Source organism: Mesoplodon bidens (assembly GCF_964165515.1).
Source record: "Mesoplodon bidens genome assembly, chromosome: 2".
NCBI classification, from domain to species: Eukaryota; Metazoa; Chordata; class Mammalia; order Artiodactyla; family Ziphiidae; genus Mesoplodon; species Mesoplodon bidens.
Window position 1 is genome coordinate 78,389,692 of NC_138177.1, and position 20,166 is coordinate 78,409,857.

Consider the following 20,166-nt stretch of genomic DNA (forward strand, 5'->3'; position numbering starts at 1 on the left):
TACAGAAAAAAAAAAAAGTCTTGAGGGGCCACCAAGTGTGAGAGGAGGCATTCCAGGGAGGATTAATCACCAGTCGGGAAGGGAATTGTAGTAGATTAGAGCAGCCTGAGCATTAGACTGTTTGTGAAAGTAGTGAGAGATGAGACTTGAACAGGCAGAGTGCAGCTCCTGATAAGCCTAGTAAACCACGTTAAGAACGCTGACCTTTCTCCTGTAGGCTTTCATATGCATCTGAGTGTGCTCTCTTTAGCTGAAGGGAGGAGAAAAGAGAGCCGGGTAGACTGACTGTTCAAGCATGAATTGCTGAGAATCTGAATTTAAAGGGCAGTGGAAATAGTGAAGACAGTTTTGTGAGTATTTTTGTGGAAGGGAATGCTTAGAATAAAAAGAATCCCTCCTCTCCCTGTGCCCTTTTCTAACGTAGAGGTGCGTTGGGATATTAGGGCTGGTCCCCTTTCTCCACGTTGCGGTGGGTCGTGCATCATCGACGCTCAGTCCCTTGCTCGGCACTACAATCTCCTCCCGTTTCCAAACTGCTCTCTTCAAATCCTTCTTTGTGCCCGGGTTTTTGGCCGCAGAATGGGGGGAGGAAGCAGAGGTAACTAAGTTGGCAAACGTCTCTGGATATAATCAAATCGTCGTCACCAGTGGTTAAATGCGACAGTTGCTAAGAGGCTTGCACACCGGGAGACTCCTGCGGCTGCGCCCCGGGGGGCGGGGCTGAGGCGGGGCTGGGGGTGGAGCCGCAGCCTGGAACTGAGGGGAGGGGAGGGGCGGGGCGGGGCAGGGGGAGGAGTTTTAGCCGGAGCCCGGGTCTGGGGACCGGAGGTCCCTTTTACGATTGAGCAGGTCGGAGCTGGGGGCGGGTTCGGTTTGGGAGGGTGAGGTTTGAGACCAAGCCCAGGCGGAGACTGCAGGATTTTTGCCTCCGCAACGGCAGAGTGCGGCTGGGCCAGGGGCGGAGTTTTAAGCCCAGCCCTCGGATTCTTGCCTCTGATTGAACGGGGTGGGTCCTGGGGCGGGTCCCGGTTTGCTTTTGACAGCTCTCTTACACAGCTGCAGACGAGTCCGGTGGGTTCAGGAACCTGTGACCCCGCTCTCCGCGCGTCCCCGTCCCCCCGTGGCCCCGGCCCCGGCCATGAAGCGCATCTTCTCCTGCTCCAGCTCACAGGTGGCGGTATGTGCTGCAATGTCTGGGAGGATGGGCATGGGGCTGGGGTCCAAGCCCTGTGGTGACAAAAGTCTTGAGTCCCATCTCCACGCACCGTCGCCTTTTCTCTTTATCGGTCTTTCTAGCTCTTCCGCTCCCGCAGTTCAGCCCTCCCGCTCTGCCTTCCTCAAGACCCTGTCCGCCACAAGGTCCTTTCCCTTGGCCCTTTCTTGTCCTCCAAGCATCTACATCCCCAACTTCTTCTGATATGTTTCCGGCAGCCCCTGCCCCCTCCCAAAGGCTATATTCTCTACTTCTTCTCTGTTTCCCAGTACTGAACTACCTTCAAGCATCTGTCCTATCCCCAGCCCCTGCTCAGCCCCAAGCCCCTTTCTGTCTCCCAAGTACTGCCCCACGCCCCATTTACCAGCCCTGCCTTGTCCTCCTATATGTCCTAATCCTTGCTCTCAGTCCAGCAGGTACTTCCAGCCCCGTGCCTTCCCCTAGCCCTTCCTCACAGAGTCTTCTCTGTCCTTGCCCCCATCTCACCCCATGCCGCTTCCACTTCCATTCTCTCATCACCCCCACTGGCTCTCAGACATCACTCCAAACCTCTTTCCAATCGGTGCTCTGACAGCAGCCGTCTTCTCCTGTTCTCCCCTTCAAGCTCTGCTCCTCTCTGTCCAGTGGCAGTTCAACTCCCCGACCTCCTTCTGCCTGCTCTCTGCGGGTTAATCTTGCAGTCCGGCCTGGCCAGCCCGACAGAAACTGCCAGAGGAGGACAGTTGCCTGGCTGCTCCCCAAGGAATGGGTAAATTGCCTGCAGAATCCACTCTGGCCAGTTCACTGCAGTGCCTGGTCATCACACTGGTTCTTGGGCCACTCAAGGCCTTCTGCCTGCTTCTCCCCAGAATCTTCCTTCATTCTAGACCCTCACCCAGTTGTTTAGGGCCTATACTCTCTGCTTCCTTTGACTGAGCTGGGGAACGGTAATGGTGAGAGGCAAAGAGGATAAAATGGATTCACTCTGAGAGTCCCCAGTAGAAGTCACTGTGCTCCCAGAACAAAACACAGGGAGGAAGACTACAGAAGGGAGTGGCTAAGGGAGGGTATAGCTTCTTCTTCTCCGAAGATCTCTTACAGAGAGACCCCCTATCTAGGGATGAAATTTTGTGTGGAGACTGGGATGACGGTTCATTTTGAAGTGAAGTAGCCAACTACCTGTAGTAATATTGCTTAGACTAACTTGACTTTGTGGTGTCATTCATTGAGCAAATGTGAGAAATGCTCAGCTCACTCTGCATGGGCAGGCCACAGAAGCCTGGAAGTGACCTACGAGGCAAGAGTAGGAACTCTGTTGAGGCCTGTTCTCATCCCACTTAACGTTTGCTTCCCCACTTAGTTTCCACACATTAATCAACCAATCAAAAGGCATTTACTGAATGACTACTAAAAGTACCAGAAACTGAGGCTGCCCAGAATGTCTTAACTCAGGATGATTTTCTTATTCACGTGGACTCTTCCTTAGTTACTGAAAGTCCTCCACATTGCCCTGCCCTTTCAGGTTTGTGGAGTCTGCCTGCTCCTTAGGAATCAGGAAACTATCTCATTCATCCTGATTCTCCAATTGTTGGTCAATGCCTACTTTCCAGGATGCTGGGATGAACAATGGGCTAAATGTTGGAATTCTAAAGCATTCCTCTGTCCTTCATCCCAGCTCTACAGAGGTTTGGCCATGAAGAATTTCTACCCATTCTAAACTCTTCTTAGTACAAGATTATAGGTAGTAAATTAGGTGGATTTAGAACTACTTAGCTGGAAAGAAAACTGTTTCTTCAGTCAGGGTATGGATCCAACGAGATTGAAAATAAACCAATTTAAGCTGTAAATTGTTTCGTCTTGAAACTTCCCCACACTTCTCATGATAAATTCCTCCACTCCCTGGATGGCTAACCACTCTGAACCAGTTTGTCAGAGAAATAGTGTGACAGCCTTCCTGACCACTCCCAAAGCCTGGCTTCCCAGTCATGGCAGAAGATTGCCCCTTTCCATCCCGCTCCCACCCCTGGATCCAGATTGCACCCTCAGATTGAGATAAGGACTGAAGGATCTGTGATCATTTAAAAATTAATCTAAGTCATCCAGAATACATATAGGAAGTTTAAGAAACAAACAAACAAAAGCCAGCTCCTATAATCTCATTTTGATCTAGTCAAGTAGAGGATACCTTTGAGGGTGTCTTACATAGGCAGCTTACTCTGCCTATGTAGGAAGTAAGTCAGAAAATAGCTTTAAACAGTAGGCACTGGATCAGCTTAGAGGAATGTCAATTGCATTTAAAAAATTGAGAGACAGCTCCTGGTTCCTCCAGGGCAGCATTTCCATTTCCATTCACCTGTCCTACAGAGGTAGCCACTCTCTCTGCTGTTTCTCTCTCTACTGTTGGTGAGTTCCGTCTTGATAGGATGGTCATAGACACACGGCCAGAGATAAGGAGAGGCTGCAATTACTTCTACAAAGCCACCCCCCCACCCGCCCAATCCTACGGGAGATACAAAGCTTATCCTTGTTTTGAGTCTGCTGATTAATTTGGTGATTGCTCCCTTGAGGCTGTGATGGTTATCCTCTTTCCCAAGGTGCTGGGGTGAACAATAGACTGGATCTTGGAATTCGGAAGCATCCCTCTGTTCTTTTTTTTTTTTTTTTTTTTGGTACATGCCATGTGGCCATGCGGGATCTTAGTTCCCCTACCAGGGATTGAACCCGTGCCCCCTGCCTTGGGAGTGTGGAGTCTTAACCACCGGACTGCCAGGGAAGTTCCCCTCTGTTCTTCTTCACCTTAGCTCTGTGGAGGTTTGGCTGTGAAGAACTTCTACCTATTCTAAATTCTTCTTGGTATAACAAGATTATAGGAAGTAAATTGGGTGGATTTAGAACTATCTAGCTGGAAAGAGAATTATCTACCTTGCTAAGAAGCACCTTTACCATCTATACAACTTGACTGGCATACATTACCCGATATGATCAAGATCCCTTCCTCCCACTCCCCTGGATGGAGAATTCTGAGCCCAGGAACACCCAAAATGGGCCAAGCAAGGCTAGGAAGGATGGAGATTAGGACTAACATTTATTGTGTACCTACTACGTGACAGACAGTGCTAGGTGCTTTATATAGTGTTATTTTATTAGCAAACTGAGGTTCAAAAAAGTTGTTACATGCCTCAATTCACAAGGATAGAAAGTGTTAGAATCAGGATTTTAAACAGAGAACTTCAGATTGAGGTCAGCTGATGGTGGTGTCCTGTGGTGGAGGTGTAGTTCTAGCTGTCTGCTTTTTCTGAGGGTGATATGGCCCCCCAGGGGGCATTGGATAACCTGTTATTACATCTCAGTCTGTTGGTATGTGGAGCAGTCATTTTGCTTATTATGTCCTTTGAGAATTAATCTGTTTGGAGACTCTTCTCCTTGTACAGAGTAGTATCTGAAGGTGGGTGGCTTTACCCTGGAGGCGGTCTTAGACTGTTTATTTGAAAATAAGTAAACCTTCCATAGCTCTGTAGTAAATGGCCTGGTGGTGAGAACTAGAATACGGCATCTGATGGCCTGGGTTCTAATCTCAATTTTACCACTATTTTGTGGTGTGAGCCTGGACAGTTATCTAACCTCAGTGTGCTTCAGTTTCTTTTCTGTCAACTAGATAAAATAATATCAGCCCTAACTACTTTCTAGGGGTGTTGAGAGGGTAATTGAAATAGCACTTAAATGGGCTACGAGGAATTACCTCACGAGTATTACCTCAGAATCCATCTATCTTAGATAATTTTATGGTTTAGGCATTTAAAGTCTTTCCTGTTCTTGATTAATAATTTGCCCTGGCTATGTATCTGAAAATGAGTTGGCTTCCATAGACCCCTTTTTTCCCCACCTTCTCCTATAGCCTCTTCTTTTGCAATTACACCTCATAAAATGCAATGTGCCGCCACCAGTCCCCCACTGCTTCCTGTTTTTTTATAAGGATGCCATACACTTGTATAGCTTTTTACAGTTTACAGAGAGATTTTATATACGTTAGCTCATTTAATACTCACAGCATGATGAGGTAGTTATTATTTTCCACATTTTATAGATGAGGAAACAGATTAGAGGTGTTCAGTGGCTTACTCTAGGTCACATAGCTAAAGTATGTGAATTACTGAAGTAGCTGAACCAGGCCGTGAACTTAGGCCTGCTGACAAATATTCACCTAGGGCCCTTTTCACCATTCCACAGATTTTTGCATCCTTTCTTCCTTTCCTTTCCTTTCCTCTCTGGACCAAACCAGGCTTTTCTGTGCTTTCAGCTCTGGGTGTTTTTACACAGCTCTCTCATGTCCTGTGATACTTCAATTATTGTAATTACCCCACCACCTGTAAAAGTCAAGCTGGCACGGTAGAACAATGCGTGCCCAGGTATGGCTGTTGTCTGGGACAGCTGCTCCCTGCCAGGAAAATGAGGAGGGAGGGAAGGGTGGAGGAGGGAAGCTGCCTCCTCAAGCCTAGCTAGAGACCTGTCTTTGCCTTTTGGTTGTTGTTGCCATGGAAGGGGAAGAAGGACTAGCCAGAGGACATAGGTACGAGAAGGGAAAACGAAAATTCTGTGCTTCTGCTCCTAGTTTTGGGCCCCAAAGCCAATGGGTAGAGATGCTATGGATGGGTATTTGGACTCCTATCTATGACCCAAAGCTAGGTGCCTTGATTTCTCAAATATCTGAGAACAAAGAAACAGAGGAGCACGGGGGTGGGGCGTTGAGAGGCAAGGCGAACCCAGTCCAGAGTGGTCAGTTTGGTTCAGTTTGCTCCAGCAAGACCTAAAGAGCAAAAGGGAAGGGAGTCATGGCTACGACTGCTAGGAGGTTGTGCACCTAACAACAATAATCATAATGCTGATAAAAAGACATTTGAAATACTACGCATTCAGTCCTCAAAAATGATTTTTAACTCAAGAGTCCAAGCACCTTTTGGTCCAGGGCTGGCAATAATGTCCCCAGTGACATAAGAGTTGGTGACTATTTAACTGGCCCACCTAGAAGGACTAAATGATCTAGACTGAGCGACTTGTGGAACATTGAAAGGATCTCAGGGATGTCCCTTTTCCCTTGCTTGGCATCCTAACCATGTTCTTCTTTTCTTTCTCCACTCTACCCTTGCCTCTTATGTTCACACAATCTGTGGCTCTGGACCAGGTGGAGAGATGGAACCGCCGTGATCAGAAGCTTCTGGAGGCAGTGCAGCGGGGGGACCTGGTATGCGTGGCTGCCCTGGCCTCCAGGAAATCTGCCCGACCCACCAAGCTAGACTCGAATGGCCAGTCCCCGTAAGTAAGCCTTCTTGATCCCCACCCTTGGTATGTGGTTCTCTTTAAAAACCCCAAACCCCAATATGATGTAAGACCAGGAAATGCCTACAACGTCAGAGCCCTTTTTTGTCTTAATTAGCAAGTATATCAGTAAACCTTTGCTACATATCAAGTGCTGCACAAAGTGGGGGAAGAAGATATTGTCCCTGAGGTCCACACACCTCACGACCCACATCAACAAAATTGACCAAAAAAGGACATAAAGCCCATGAAACGAAAGGAAAACTGAAACATACACTAAATAGAGTATTTCTTCATTGTACAAATAGGAGGGTGTGTATGCTTGAGAAATTAGGAGTGCAGTGGTGGCCATGAGAGTCATGAGAGTCATGTGGCTGGAAGGAGTGATTAGGACAAGAGGGATATTAGCCCTTGTCTCTTCCCAAGTCAGCCTGCAAATGTCCAGCCCTCTGCTCTGGCCCACTCTGTGACACTTCCAGTCTGCTAAGTGTCCTGTGCTGAGTTACAGGTAATTATGTGTTCCCTGTACACCCCTGCAGTACTCTGAGATTGCTTGAGATCTGTAGCTCTTATTTCTACCTTTGCTCCCAGCCTCCTCTGAAGTTTTAACAGTAGGCCATTTATATAGGCTTCTCTTTCTCAGAAAGTCAGGCTACGGGAGCTTCCCTCTCTGCTTTTGGGATTGGCTTCGGGGTGATGGAGCTTAGTAGGCGGTGCTTATTAAGGGTCTCCCATTCCTCATTCCCTGGTCCCTTCATCCTTCTGCCTCTCGGCGTTGATTCTGGCAGGTTTCATCTGGCGGCCTCCAAAGGCCTGACAGAATGTCTGACTGTACTACTTGCAAATGGGGCTGACATCAACAGCAAGAATGACGATGGTGAGTTAGACTAAAGCACTGGGTCATGCTGCTTGCTTTTCCCTTTACAGCAGCAGTCGGGGGGTGGGGGGCCAGTGCTGGGCCCTGCTGGAGGTTCCAACTGTAGCCCTCCTGCTTCTCTCCTCATAAGTTCTGGCCAGTCTCCTTCCAGGGGTTCCGCTCCCTGCGAGCTGGGCCTACCTCACCCCCATTCCCACCTCCACCGCAGGTACCAGGCACTTGGGGAACAGGAATTTCTGGCCCCATGTGGCTGAGAGCCTCTCTCTCTAATCTCCCTGATTATATGTGCGTCTCTTGCCTTCCCTCCCTGTGAGTCATCGGTATGCATGGGGCCACCCACCCTCCCTCTCCCCTTCTTTCGCTTTCCAGGGAGAACCGCCCTGCACTTGGCCACCATTTCTTGCCAGCCACAATGTGTCAAGGTCCTGCTGCAGGTAAGAGCAACCCCTGATACTACTCCTGTGAAAGGAAGAAGAGGACCCAGAGACTCCTTACTCTGTCTTGTACTCACCAGCAATATTTGGTCAAATGTACCCCTCTCATCCCCAATAAGAGAGCTAGTAATCACTTATTCATTAGTTCGCCAACATTTATTTAACACTTGCTATGTGCAGGCACCCTGCTTAATGCTGCCCTTGAGGGCATGTCATAAAGCAGCGTTGCCAGGGACTGACTGCCAGTCAGTCAATATGCATGTATTGAGCTCAGCCACTGGCAGAGGCACTGCAGAGACTAACTGCTGTGATGATGGGCAGGTGGAAGGATGGCAGAGGTGTTCACATTAAACCCAAAGCCTGCTGTCTGTTTTGAGGAGTTTGTGGTATAGGAGTACAAAGAGAAATATACATGTGAAATGACATGTGGACAATTCAGAAATAAGTCTCCCAAAGTTCAAAGGCACAGTTCAACAGGCCATTGTGCAAATGGATGTTCTGCTTTGTTCTTCCTGGCCCTTTCCAAGTTTCCCAATTATGATCCTAAAGTACCAGACATAGACTCCGCTGTCATTTTCCCTAACATGTTTATTTACCTATAATATGATTTTTCTTAGGCCCTAGGTTTATGAACCAGGGCTGAAATTCAAGGCTGCTTATCATCTGCAAGGAATACATTGGACTTGCCTAGTAGTTGGCCAAAGTCATGGTCCTCCTGCCCCTCCCCACAGTACTGTGAAAGCTGGTGACCCAACAGGGGGTATGGGATGAGAATGTTAACACCACGCTCCATGCTGCTTCCCTTTGTGGCTGTTTGCAGCATGGTGCCAATGAAGATGCTGTAGATGTGGAAAATCGTAGTCCATTGCACTGGGCAGGTGTGTGACAGGGGACTGGTGGGAAACAGGACCACAGGGACCAGAGGGTGGGGAGGGAGGGGGGGGATAACATTTGGTGGGAAGGGCAGGCCAGAGCTGACTGCTGAAGTGGTCGGAGGGGATGCTGCGTCATGGTCTCACTAGGTGTCCTTCCTGCCTCCCCTTAACCTGAACATCCCGCAACCCTCCGTAGCCTTCTCTGGCTGTGCCTCAAGTGTGCTCCTCCTGTGTGATCACGAAGCCTTCCTGGATGTCCTGGATAATGTGAGTGTCAGCTGGGCAGCTGGGCAGGGCCCTACATGGGGAGGCTGATGCTTTCTCTGAACTTAATTAGCCAAGTTCCATGACCAGGGGTTGTGTAGCACCACCTCCTCTTCCTTCTCCCCATGCCCCTTCCTCCTCTTCCACACAGAGGGTTTAAGGCTTATCTTCTGGAGAGCTTCTAACCCTCTGAGAAGGAATATTTAGCCCCAGGATTGGGGCTTTTTCCTGGAGAGGTGCGGGAACAGGGGAGTTGGTTGCATTGTGTCAAAGCCCTGGTTCCCCCGGCTCCTCGTGAACCCCCTTCCCACAATCTGTGCAGGATGGACGTACACCCCTGATGATTGCATCGCTGGGTGGTCACGCAGCTATCTGCTCACAGCTACTGCAGAGAGGCGCCCGGGTTAATGTCACTGACAAGAATGACAAGTGAGCCTTCCCCGTCTTCCCACCCCAAATCCCGACCCTGACCAATCTAGAAAGGAGCCACTGGGCAAAGTGTGTGTGTGTGTGTGTGTGTGTGTGTGTGTGTGCGTGTGTATTGGGGAAGAAGGCAGGTTGGTCTCTGTTTTCTTGGGAACCTCTCTCCTTCTCAGTGGTGGTTCAGAAGAGCACTGTTTGTTGCTTCACTGTTTTCCTCTTGGTGAGTTGAGAACGTTTTCCTTATACTTTCCTATTCTGTTGCTGACACTGCCATCTTCCTAGCATAGGTGACTCTGGAAGTAGAATCAATACCTCTGGATCCACTAGTTTAATTTACTGGTTTTCAAACTATCTTCTAATCAATGGAATACTTTTTCCCCAGTAAAGAATTTATGCAGAACCTCAATATATAAAGCAGATGGAAGTGGAGCCCTTCCAACTGGCCCCCTGCTTTCTGATGCTACAGCTCCAAGGAATGACATTTGAAAAGTTCTGGTCTGGCCTCATGCTTTGTCACTGGCTGGTGTTGGTCTGTGGTTCTCCTGACCACACTGAGTGAGAGCTGACCTTGTGAGTGGAGTTTTTGAAACCAGGACTCCTGGGTTCCATGAGAAAAGCTTATGCTCAGATTTGTCCCAACCCATAGATCGGCTCTGATCCTGGCCTGTGAAAAAGGCAGCACTGAGGTGGCTGAACTGCTCCTGAGCTACGGAGCAGATGCAGGGGCGGTGGACAGCACGGGGCATGATGCTTTGCATTATGCTCTACGCACACAAGACAAGATGCTGTGGAGGCTGCTGCGGCAGGCCCTGAACCGGCAGGGGCGGGGAGGTAAAGCCAATACCCTTTTGTAACTTCAAGATGCTCCTCGATAGCCTTAGAATCAGAGAAGTGTCTTAGAATCCCATTTGTTTCCATGGCAATAATAATTGTCACTTTAGTTGAGAGTTTACTTATTTACTGCTGCTGCTATGAGATGACTCCAAATTCCCAAAAGCATGGTCACAAAATTCTTCAAAGCAGCCTTGTCTCTCACTGAAGGCAACTCTGGCTAGTACTATTGCTAGCATTTATGAGTTGCAATTGTACATCTATTTATGTGATTTGATGGTCAATCTCTCTCTCTCCCCTACTAGACTGTAACCCCCTCAGATGACAGGCCATCTCTGTTTTGCTCACCATTGAGGTCCTGGTACCTATAACAGTGCCTGGCATAGTGTGCAATAAATAAGTGAGTGAATGAAATGAATGAGCTGGCATATCTCTGAGATAGGAAAAGAAGGTTGCTGGACAGCTAGGGATCCATCAAATAGGGGTGGCTTTCCCTATTCGACAAGTGTGGTAAAGGATTAACACTGAGGGGCCACTCCTTTCATGGAAAGTCTGAAGGCAGAGTGTGGGCTAGAAGCACGTGGGCCCTGTCTCCTCTCTCATTTTCCCCATCTTTTCATATAGGTCAGGGGTTAGTTCAACACCCAGATCTTGCATCCCAGGTAAGACCCTAAGTGCCTTCTCCTTTTGCTTCTGACCCACCCCAGGCTTTCCCGCTGGGATATCTCCCAGGCAGTGATCACCGGGGGCATCGAGACAGTCTAAGAGAAGAAAGGCCCTCTTGGGCTAGCTGCCCGGGTTTACTTCACTGTTCCTTTTTCTCCATTAGGTGGGTTCTCCACCTAAGAGCCCATGGAGAGCAGAGCCTGAGGAGGAGCAGGAGGAAGAAGAGGATGAAGATCCATGTTCAGAGGAGTGGAAGTGGAAGTATGAAGAGGAGCAGAGGAAAGTTTCCCAGCTGGAGCAGGAGCTGCTGCGAAATACGGAAGAGTGTAAGGCTCAATCGGCAGCTTATCTGGGCCTGGAGAACCAGATTCAAGAACAGGTTCGGGAGCTGGGGCTCCTCCTATCGCAAGAGCCCGGAGCTCTGGGAGACCTGCGCTCTAGTCTCCGGCCTGGAGGAGATGGCATGGAGCAGGGCTGTACCCTCGACATGCTGGCTACGTGCATACAAGAGCTAAAGAAGCAGCGACAGGCAGCAGCCGCAGCTGCAGCAAAGCCAGTATTAGCTTCCAAGAAGGCTGAGGATTCAGCTGGAGGGGTGATCCAGTATGACACCCATGGAAGGTCCCAACCAGAAGAACAGGAGCCACCCCAGAGCGCAAGGTCTGAGACCATTGGGAAATCCATAGGACAGCAACCGACCACCAATGGTGGGCAGGCCCTTGGCCCTGATCATACTGACCAGCTGCATGCTGGCCAGAAGGCGAGGCCCCAGGCCCCAGGGGCTGAACCAACAGGCACAGTGGCTGAACCAGTGTGCACAGCAGCCATGAACCAGCTCCTGCTACAGCTGAGGGAGGAACTGGCTGCAGTGTGGCGAGAAAAGGATGCAGCCCGGGGGGCTTTATCAAGACCAGACCTGGAGGGAGCTCTGGGGACGTCCCGGGCTGAGGCTGCAGCAGCAGCCTGGGAGAAGATGGAGGCCAGGTTGGAGCGGGTGCTGGTGAGGCTAGATCGGGCAAAAGCAGGATTACAGATGAAACCTGAGGCCCCTGCCCAGGAGCCCAGAGAGGGAGCCCCAAAGGCAGGCCCAGGGGCCATCACCAAAGAGGGTGAAGGGAAGGAGGAAGGGGCTCCTGGGGCCTGGGGAGAGCCTCTAGGGACGCCTGGAGGGGAACAGATGCCAGGAGGGGGCCTGGCAGAGGGACAGCTGGAGAAGGAGGTGTCAGCACTGAGGCTGAGCGACAGTAACTTGCTGGAGGAGTTGGGGGAGCTGGGCCAGGAGCAGCAGTGGTTGCAGGGGGAGCTGCCGTCCCTGAGCCAGCGGCTACAGTGGGAGTGCGTGCCCAAGCCAGAGGCGCAGGTCCAGCTACAGCAGTTGCGGTGGAGCACGGGGCTGCTGACAGATGAACTGGCTCTGGAGAAGGAGGCCACCGAGAAGTTGCGGAAGCGCCTGGCCTCCCAGAGCAGAGGCCTCCGGGGACTGTGGGACTGCCTGCCCCCAGACCTGGTGGGCAGGGGGAGTGCACGGTGCCCAGCGGCTGAGAGCCTGGAGGAGCTGCAGGCCTGCGTCAGCGTCCTGGTGGCCAGGCACCGCGAGGCCCAGCAGGTGCTGGCTCGGCTAGAAGAGGAAAACCAGCAGCTGCGGGGCTCCCCTGCCCGACGTGGGGAACAGGGCGCCTCTTCAGAGGCCTCAGCGTTCCCCCAGGTTGAGGCTCTGGAGCAAGACCTGGGGAAGCTGGAGGAAGAGCTGCGGGCGGTTCAGGCCACGATGAGCGGGAAGAGTCAGGAGATCGGGAAGCTGAAGCAGCTGCTCTACCAAGCCACGGAGGAGGTGGCTGAGCTGAGGGCCCGGGAGGCGGCTGGGCTGCGGCAGCACGAGCAAACTCGGAGCTCACTGGTGGCCCAGGCCCGGGCTTGGGGCCAGGAGCTAAAGGCCCTGCTGGAAAAGTATAACACGGCCTGCCGGGAGATGGGGCGGCTGCGGGAGGCGGTGGCCGAGGAGCGGCACAGGAGCGGGGACCTGGCCGCGCGCGCGGCGGGGCAGGAGCGCCAGGCCAGCGAGCTGCGCCGGCGCTCCGAGCAGTTGGAGAAAACGGCAGAGCTGCTGAAAGACAAGGTGGAGCATCTCATCGGGGCTGGCCGGGACAAGGAGGCCAAGGTGAGCAGACCAGGCAGCCGAAGGGAGCCGAAGGGGCAGGTTTCTGTGTGTTTAGGGTTGGCTGACCAGAATCTATCTTTGGTTTCGTCCGATTAATACCCCAAACAGAACACCAGTCATTTGCAAGGACCGCACTATGTTCTCCTGGGTCTGAGGGGGTCTGGGATTGAGACTGGAGGTGAGGTAAGTTATAAATACAAGAGAGAAGGGGGGCTTAGGTATTAGAATTTCGGACGCAGGGTTCAGATGCAGTGTGGTCAGGGCTACCACCGTTGGGGTACTATGGTTTAATCGGCATTTTGACTTAGGTAATGTATCAGCCTGCGAAGACAGCGGATGCTGTGGTGAGTCCCTGTGGTTTTGCTAGGGTTCTGAGGAGGTGCCTGGGCTAGGGGTTGCTGACGGGTTAAGAGAAGTAGACTAGACTGTAGTCCCTTTCTCCCCTCCCACTTCAGTCAGAGTGGGCTCTACAAAAGATTTCCATTGGCAAAGAGGGTGCCAATGCAGAGAAAAACAAAAGTTTGAAAACCATTGTGTTAGATACCCAAGTTTCCTAATGATTGCTCCAAAGGTGAATATAAGTCTACAGGCTTCCAACAGACATGTTTTACAAATTCGAAAACATCGATTTACAAATGAATTTAGTAATTGTAGAACTACCTGTGCAGTGAGTGAATTCAGACTTACCAAAGTTTGTGTACATGATCAGATTTAGAAGGATTAAAAAATATAGGGAGTATACATTTTATGGACTATAAAGGACATAAAAATAGAAGGAACGTTATACAGAATAGGAATCAGTGTGGGGTGGGGCTAATTAAAGAAAGGAATTTTCTGTTGGTGTTGAAGGGGAAGATAAAAGTAGACAAATGAACAAAAGAAAATAGTATAGTGGGCTCTGAACTGAGGTTGTCTGCATTTGAATTTCAATTTCAAAACGAACTGATTGGGACTTCCCTGGCGGTCCAGTGGTTAGGACTCCTCGCTTCCACTGCAGGCGGCCTGGGTTTGATCCCTGGTCGGGGAACTAAGATCCCACAAGCTGCACGGTATGGCCAAAAACAAAAAACAAAAAAAACCAAAACTGATTGATCTTGGCTGAGTTATCTAAGCCTCAGTTTTCTCATCTATAAAATGCGGATAATAACAGAGTTGTTGTGAGGATTACATTAAATAAGACATTATATTTAAAATAGGACAACTTTTGGCAAATGGCTAGTACTCAGTAGAAGTTAGCTAGTTTTATTATTCCTACTACCACTATTCCTATTACTGCTGGTTACCGTTAACTGCATTTGTACCTCAGTCTCACAAACCACAGAAACTCATCTCCATTTTCCTCAGTGGTCAGTAGGCCAAAGTAAGTCAGGATCCAGGACAGAGTTAAGAGTGTGGCCCATGAATTCAAAGAGATCTTGGTTCAAATTATGATTTCATCACTTATTAGCTGTATGATTTTGACAAATTACTTAACTCAGGCACCTTATCTACAAAATGTGAATAATAATACTTCCCTCAGAGAAGGATTGTTCTTCTCAGAACAGAAGAAGAACTGTTTTGAGTATTAAGTGAGACAATGTGTGTAAAAGCATCTGGCAGATATTAAATACCCAATAAAAGGAAACTCACCTTGACTTTGGGTGGTATTGGGGTGGGAAATGACTGGGGCCTCATTGGTTCCTTTTCTTTCCTTTTGACCTCAGATCAAGGAATTGTTGAAGAAGCTGGAGCAGCTTTCAGAGGAGATTCTAGCAGTTCGGGGAGAAAATGCTCACCTTACCCGACAGCTGCAGGTATGTCTGGCCCTCAGGGGAATGGACACTGCTAGAGAAGAGGGTGCACAGTGAAGTGATGTACCTGTGGGAGAGATTCTGGGGATTCCAGAGGCCTGGCTTGTCAGTGGTCTAGGCTGAGCCAGTGATGGGCCAAGGGAGCCTACCTGGCACAGCTGAGCACTTTACTTCATTGTTCCTCATGCTTGGGGGATGAGGGTGAGTGTGAGAGGCTGGGCACATGACCTCCCATTGATGCTCACTCCCAGGATTCCCAGAAGAACCACGAAGAGATCATCTCCACCTATAGGAATCATCTGCTGAATGCTGCTCAGGTGAGCCTGGGGGCAGGTAGAGGCAGAGAGCTGGCCAGGGGGCATTGCATTTGGCATCCCTTCTCTAACCTGCACAGACTCGTCTCTCAGGAAGCTGGACTTTAGATGTCCCAGTACCAGGTTTCTGGATCTCATTAGGCAGATTGAGAGAAGTTATGCATGAATATGAGGGGGAGAGGTGTTTGCCCCTCCTTTTCAATTCCCTGATTGACTGTAAGGCTTTTTCCTGTCCCCTACGCCACTTCTCAGTGTCCTCCTGAGCCAGCTTATCCCTCGCCAAGGAAGAAGAGGTGGGTGGCCCGCTCCTTTATTAGGAATAATAATAACTATAAAGAATCGAACACTTATTGTGTACCCGGTGCTTTGCTCCATATTCACAGTTGTAACCTTCACAGCAGTTCTAAAAAGTCGGCATTATTATCTTCCTTGTGAAGATTAGGAAACAGCTATTGAGAAGTTAAGTAGTATAAGTGAGGGCACGTAGTTAGTAGCATCCTACTCTACCATAGAAACTCTCCCTTTCCTGTCTCTCTCATTTCCTTTTCTTCATCTCCTTTTGTTTCTTTCATGCTGCCTACAGGGCTACATGGAACAGGATGTGTACAATATCCTACTGCGAATCCTCAGCATCCAGGAGGAGTGAGGCATCCTGTGCCCTGAAGAATATGGGATCTCTCTGTTGTGAGTTGTGGTTTGAGGGTGATGAGGGAAGGAGCTTGGGAGAAAGGAGGCTTAAGGATAGAAATTGGAGTCTCCTTTTGCCCCATGTGGTAGCTGACACTAGGGAGTCCTGTGGGGCATAGAGCGTTTGAGGTGAGGTCAATTGAGAAGACATGATATGGGAAATCACTGGGTGGAGTCAGGAATCAGTGAGCAGGTAGACTGAAGGGGTCTGACTTATGAGATGGAGACAGAAAAGAGGAGATGAATGACTCTCCTAAGGTCTGGGGTAGAGAGATACCAGTGAAAGATGAGTAATGGTGGGATAGTGGTGCACAGTTGTTTCCTAGTGTGGGACTCTACAGATTCCAGAATCTCTCCTTCACTGCCACACCATTCATTCAAAGTGTAGTCATCCTCCATCCTTCTCCCTGCCCCTATGCAGGCAGCCATCTTCTCCAGTCCAGATAGATGCGGATCATCTTTAGCATCTTGGCATGGGTGAGAGGAGACTGAGGGTATAGAAGTGTGTGTATTTCATCCTTGAATTTCTTCTTTCAGGGAATAGAGCATCCCTGGTTGCCAGAGCCTCCAACAGGCTGTGGTGGGTGGTGGGTTGGCCACTACAGGTGTGTGGGTGGGGCTTCACCTGACGTTATGGACCCCAGACCTGAGAACCTGAACCCTGGAATCAGCGTGGATGAGATCAGAGGAGGTGTGGATGGAAGCCAGCTCTGTGGAGAATAAAGCAGGAGGCAGGATGATGTTGGGTGTCATTGTTTTTTCTGCCTAAAGGGGCATGGGGGAAGGAATCTTTTTCATTCCTTTTGATCACAAATGGCCCCATAAGTTAGCTGCTTTCAAACTTTGATTATGATCCATAGTAACAAATACATTTTACATCCTGTGTGTACATACCTGAAATAATATTTACCCTTACTATTTCTATTCCGTTCTATATTCCATCAAAAAATATTGGTTACAATACATCCACTAATGGGTCAAGACCCAGTTTGAAAAACAGCATTCTCACAGTTTGAAAAACAGCCCTCTGTAAAAATGGAGATTGACATTCTTCCTTTCTCTTTCTCAAATCTGCTTCTTACTGACTGACACACCTCTAATCTTTTTTTCTCTACCTTGGGACTCCTCAGTCCACTATCTTTTTTAAGAAGGATAGATGGAGAGACCTAGATTTTCTTCAAGATGTACAATCTAAAATATTCTATCATGTGTTAAACCATGTGTCTAGATTTGAGGTGCATGGTCTTATGTAGTCAGTGTTCTTTGCCCCAGGTGCAAAGAGGGATGAAAAGTCTGATTCCTGGAAGAGGGAAGAAAGGATACTCAGCTTTGGCTTCTTCCCCCCATTTCTGTTCTCAGACTGAAAAAGTGTATCTCTCTGGGCCACTTCCCCTGGGTCTCCTCCCCTTCCTGCCCCTTCACCAGCCAGACTGCTAGGTGAGAGTGAGGCAAGTGAGTTCCTCCAAAATCTGGAATTGCAGTTTGGTGGCCGCCACACTGATCCCTCCCAGTTCCTTCTCGCAGCCCACCCCCGCTGGGTTATGCTGGGTCAGGCGGCAGCGGTTTGGCAGTGGAGACTGACTGGGCTGAGAGAAGAGTGGGGAGGGGCCGTCGTGGAAGACAGGGGGCCACTGGAGGGCTGCAGAGCCTCGCTCCAGGGTCTGGCCAGGAAAAGAGCAGCTGTGTAGATTAGGTCCTAAAGAAGATGAGGGTCAGCTTTGGGGTTTATGTGGATGGGCAAAAGACTGCTTTAAGGTTGGGAGAATGAAGAGAGGAGGAATTGATGGGGAAAAAGAAGGGTGCAGCTGCCAGAAGAGCATCAAAATGTCCAAGTCATTTCTATTAAGGGGAACAGAACCTCTCTTTTCCTTTCTACCCTTAGAGTTACCAAAGAATAGAAAAGGACTGTTACATTCCTTATTATATATGCAGTGTGGGGTGGGAAGAATGAAGAAACTGCTGAGAGAAGGGTCCAGAGAGGGGGAGATCATTTTGCTAAGTTCGAGTATGAGTCAGGAAACAGCTCTGGTAATGGAAGCCAGGCCCTTGGCTTCCTCTGGAGCTCCTGGAAGCGGATCCCAGGATGGCTGAGCTGTGGGAATGGTCAGTGATGTTAATGATAACACAGAAGTGGAACCTTCTCCAGCCCCTGGTCTTCCTAAACAATCTCCCTCTATACAACCCCATAAACTGTTACCCCAACACCCCCAAGCCCTGAAATTTTCCTTGATTTCATAAATAAATCTTTCTTTCTCAAAGTGACTCTAGTCTTAATGTTCCCCTCTTTCCTCCTCGGCTGTCTCTTCAGTCGGACTTCAGTAGGGACTTACTACTCCTGCTTCACTTCCCCTTCGTGCTCCAGGCTTCAGATGTGAGTGCATGCGTGAGAGTAGGTGAAGCTCGGTGAGCCATGATGCGGTTCAGACCATGTTTTTGAGTGCCCTCGATCTGATACTTGGTTCTGATTTGCAGGTTCCCTCCTTTGTCTGGTAACATTATTTTATTAAACTGATATTTAAAGGGCCTACTAAGTGCCAGGCACTGGGGATAGAGAGACCTTGCAGGCAGGATCAGACTCAGGCGCCCTGGTTGCTAGTTTTATGTTATCCTGTAGGGATGCTAGAACTAATAACTGCAATTAACTCTTTTTTTTTCCCTTGTGAATTTGTTTTTATTGGGATATAGGGGATGGGTTGCAAAATATCTCCGTGGGTTATGCCCCGTCAGGGAAATGTCCATTCTAATGTCCCTGGAATAGCTTTTGGAACTTTTTCTTGGAGCTTCTGCTCTTGCTATCAGCAGCCTCTTTAGGTCCACTGCTGAGCGGCTCCTCCTTGGAAGAGAATTTCCTCTTTTTCTTGGGGACTCAAATTAACTATTAAAGGAGATCCCTCCTTTATGAAGTCACTAGGAATCAAGGTGAGGTTGATTTTTTTTTCTTTACATTTTTACAGCTTTATTTGGGTATAACTGACATACAATAAGCTGCATGTAAAGGGTACAGTTTGATAAATTTTGACATATGTATACACCCATAAAACCATCACACCATCAAGATGATGAACATATCCATCACTGCCAAAGAGTTCCCCCATCTCTCTCTTTTTTTTTAATCCTCCCTCTTCTCCTTCCCATGAAACCACTGAAAATTCTAGAAGATACAAACTAGTCCATAGTAACTTTTGATATAGAGGGCTTAACAAAAAATGAGCTCAGGGGGCTTCCCTGGTGGCGCAGTGGTTGAGAGTTCGCCTGCCGATGCAGGGGACACGGGTTCATGCCCCAGTCTGGGAAGATCCCACATGCCGCGGAGCAGCTGGGCCCGTGAGCCATGGCCGCTGAGCCTGCGCGTGCGGAGCCTGCGCGTGCGGAGCCTGTGCTCCGCAGTGGGAGAGGCCACAACAGTGAGAGGCCCACGTACCGCAAAAAAAAAAAAAAAAAAAAAAAATGAGCTCAGAGCCTGATGAAGATTCAAGTGTTGGAGGGAGCAGTTGGGATTTAGAACCAAATACCGGAGCTTGAGGTTTCACCATTGCTGGCAGCAGAGCAGCAAGGAAAGAACCTGAGTGTCAGGAGAGGGCAGACATCCTCCCTAGGGACAAAATCCACAAAGTAGTTGGGTATGGTCCAGTTCAGCAGGTACCTGGGGATGTTGGTATGCTGGTACCTTCAGCCTTACAGTTGTGGGGTCTCATGGGAAGGATTATACCGAAGGTTTAAGCTAAATGAGAGCATTACTCATATAATTTATTAAAGCACTCTTTTGGGATGCCAATTATTGGTTTAACCATCTTGCTGCTGCTAGACTGAGAACTCCTGCAAGGATTTTATGTCCTCACCACCTAACAATCTTTGAACAGCATTCAAATATTTATTGAACAAATGACATTATCACTTAGGTCCCAGCCGACTAAGTATAAAATGCTATGAATTTTTCCAGTACCCAGTTTGGGTAAACTGCTCTCACGTTGGTACTTTCAAGGGACCTGCCTGCGAGTGATTAGCTTAGTTGAGAATGGGGCCTCTGGAAGGTCTACGGCTTTGGAGGAAGGAGAGCAGGCAGTTCAGAGTGGCAGAAAGGTGCCCTTTTTGGGTGAGAAAACCTCCCCTCTGTTCACTTTCAGCTACTCCAAAGCTGTGGGGTCTCTGGTGACAGTGTATTTGAGGTAAGGGGTAGGGGACCACAGGTAAAGTTAGGGTTTAGGTACACTTTGGATTTTAGCAGCCCATGTTTTCTTACCCTTAGGGAGAGAGACTCTAAGTAGGAACCTCTTTATGCGATCAGATTCCTGTTCCACACCGTCTTATTTGAAGCATTCTTCTACCTCAAGCGCATACATGA

The 20,166-nt window shown here is 49.1% G+C and overlaps 1 protein-coding gene across 2 annotated transcripts; it reads left to right on the forward strand.

Annotated features, from left to right (window-relative positions):
• Positions 1 to 336: 336 nt before the first annotated feature.
• Positions 337 to 18,086, forward strand: ANKRD35 (ankyrin repeat domain 35). 2 transcript variants are annotated; one of them, XM_081255233.1, is made up of 15 exons: positions 337 to 350; positions 1,057 to 1,177; positions 6,372 to 6,502; positions 7,294 to 7,382; positions 7,752 to 7,816; positions 8,637 to 8,694; positions 8,888 to 8,958; positions 9,278 to 9,384; positions 10,025 to 10,209; positions 10,834 to 10,871; positions 11,039 to 13,033; positions 14,737 to 14,826; positions 15,075 to 15,140; positions 15,721 to 15,821; positions 16,362 to 18,086. In XM_081255233.1, exons 2-14 carry the CDS (start codon positions 1,139 to 1,141, stop codon positions 15,781 to 15,783), a joined length of 2,997 nt encoding a protein of 998 aa, XP_081111359.1. In that variant the 5' UTR covers positions 337 to 350; positions 1,057 to 1,138; the 3' UTR covers positions 15,784 to 15,821; positions 16,362 to 18,086. The 2 variants fall into 2 exon arrangements, with proteins under 2 accessions (XP_081111359.1, XP_081111358.1); XM_081255232.1 differs by lacking the exon at positions 337 to 350 and adding an exon at positions 817 to 849.
• Positions 18,087 to 20,166: the final 2,080 nt, after the last annotated feature.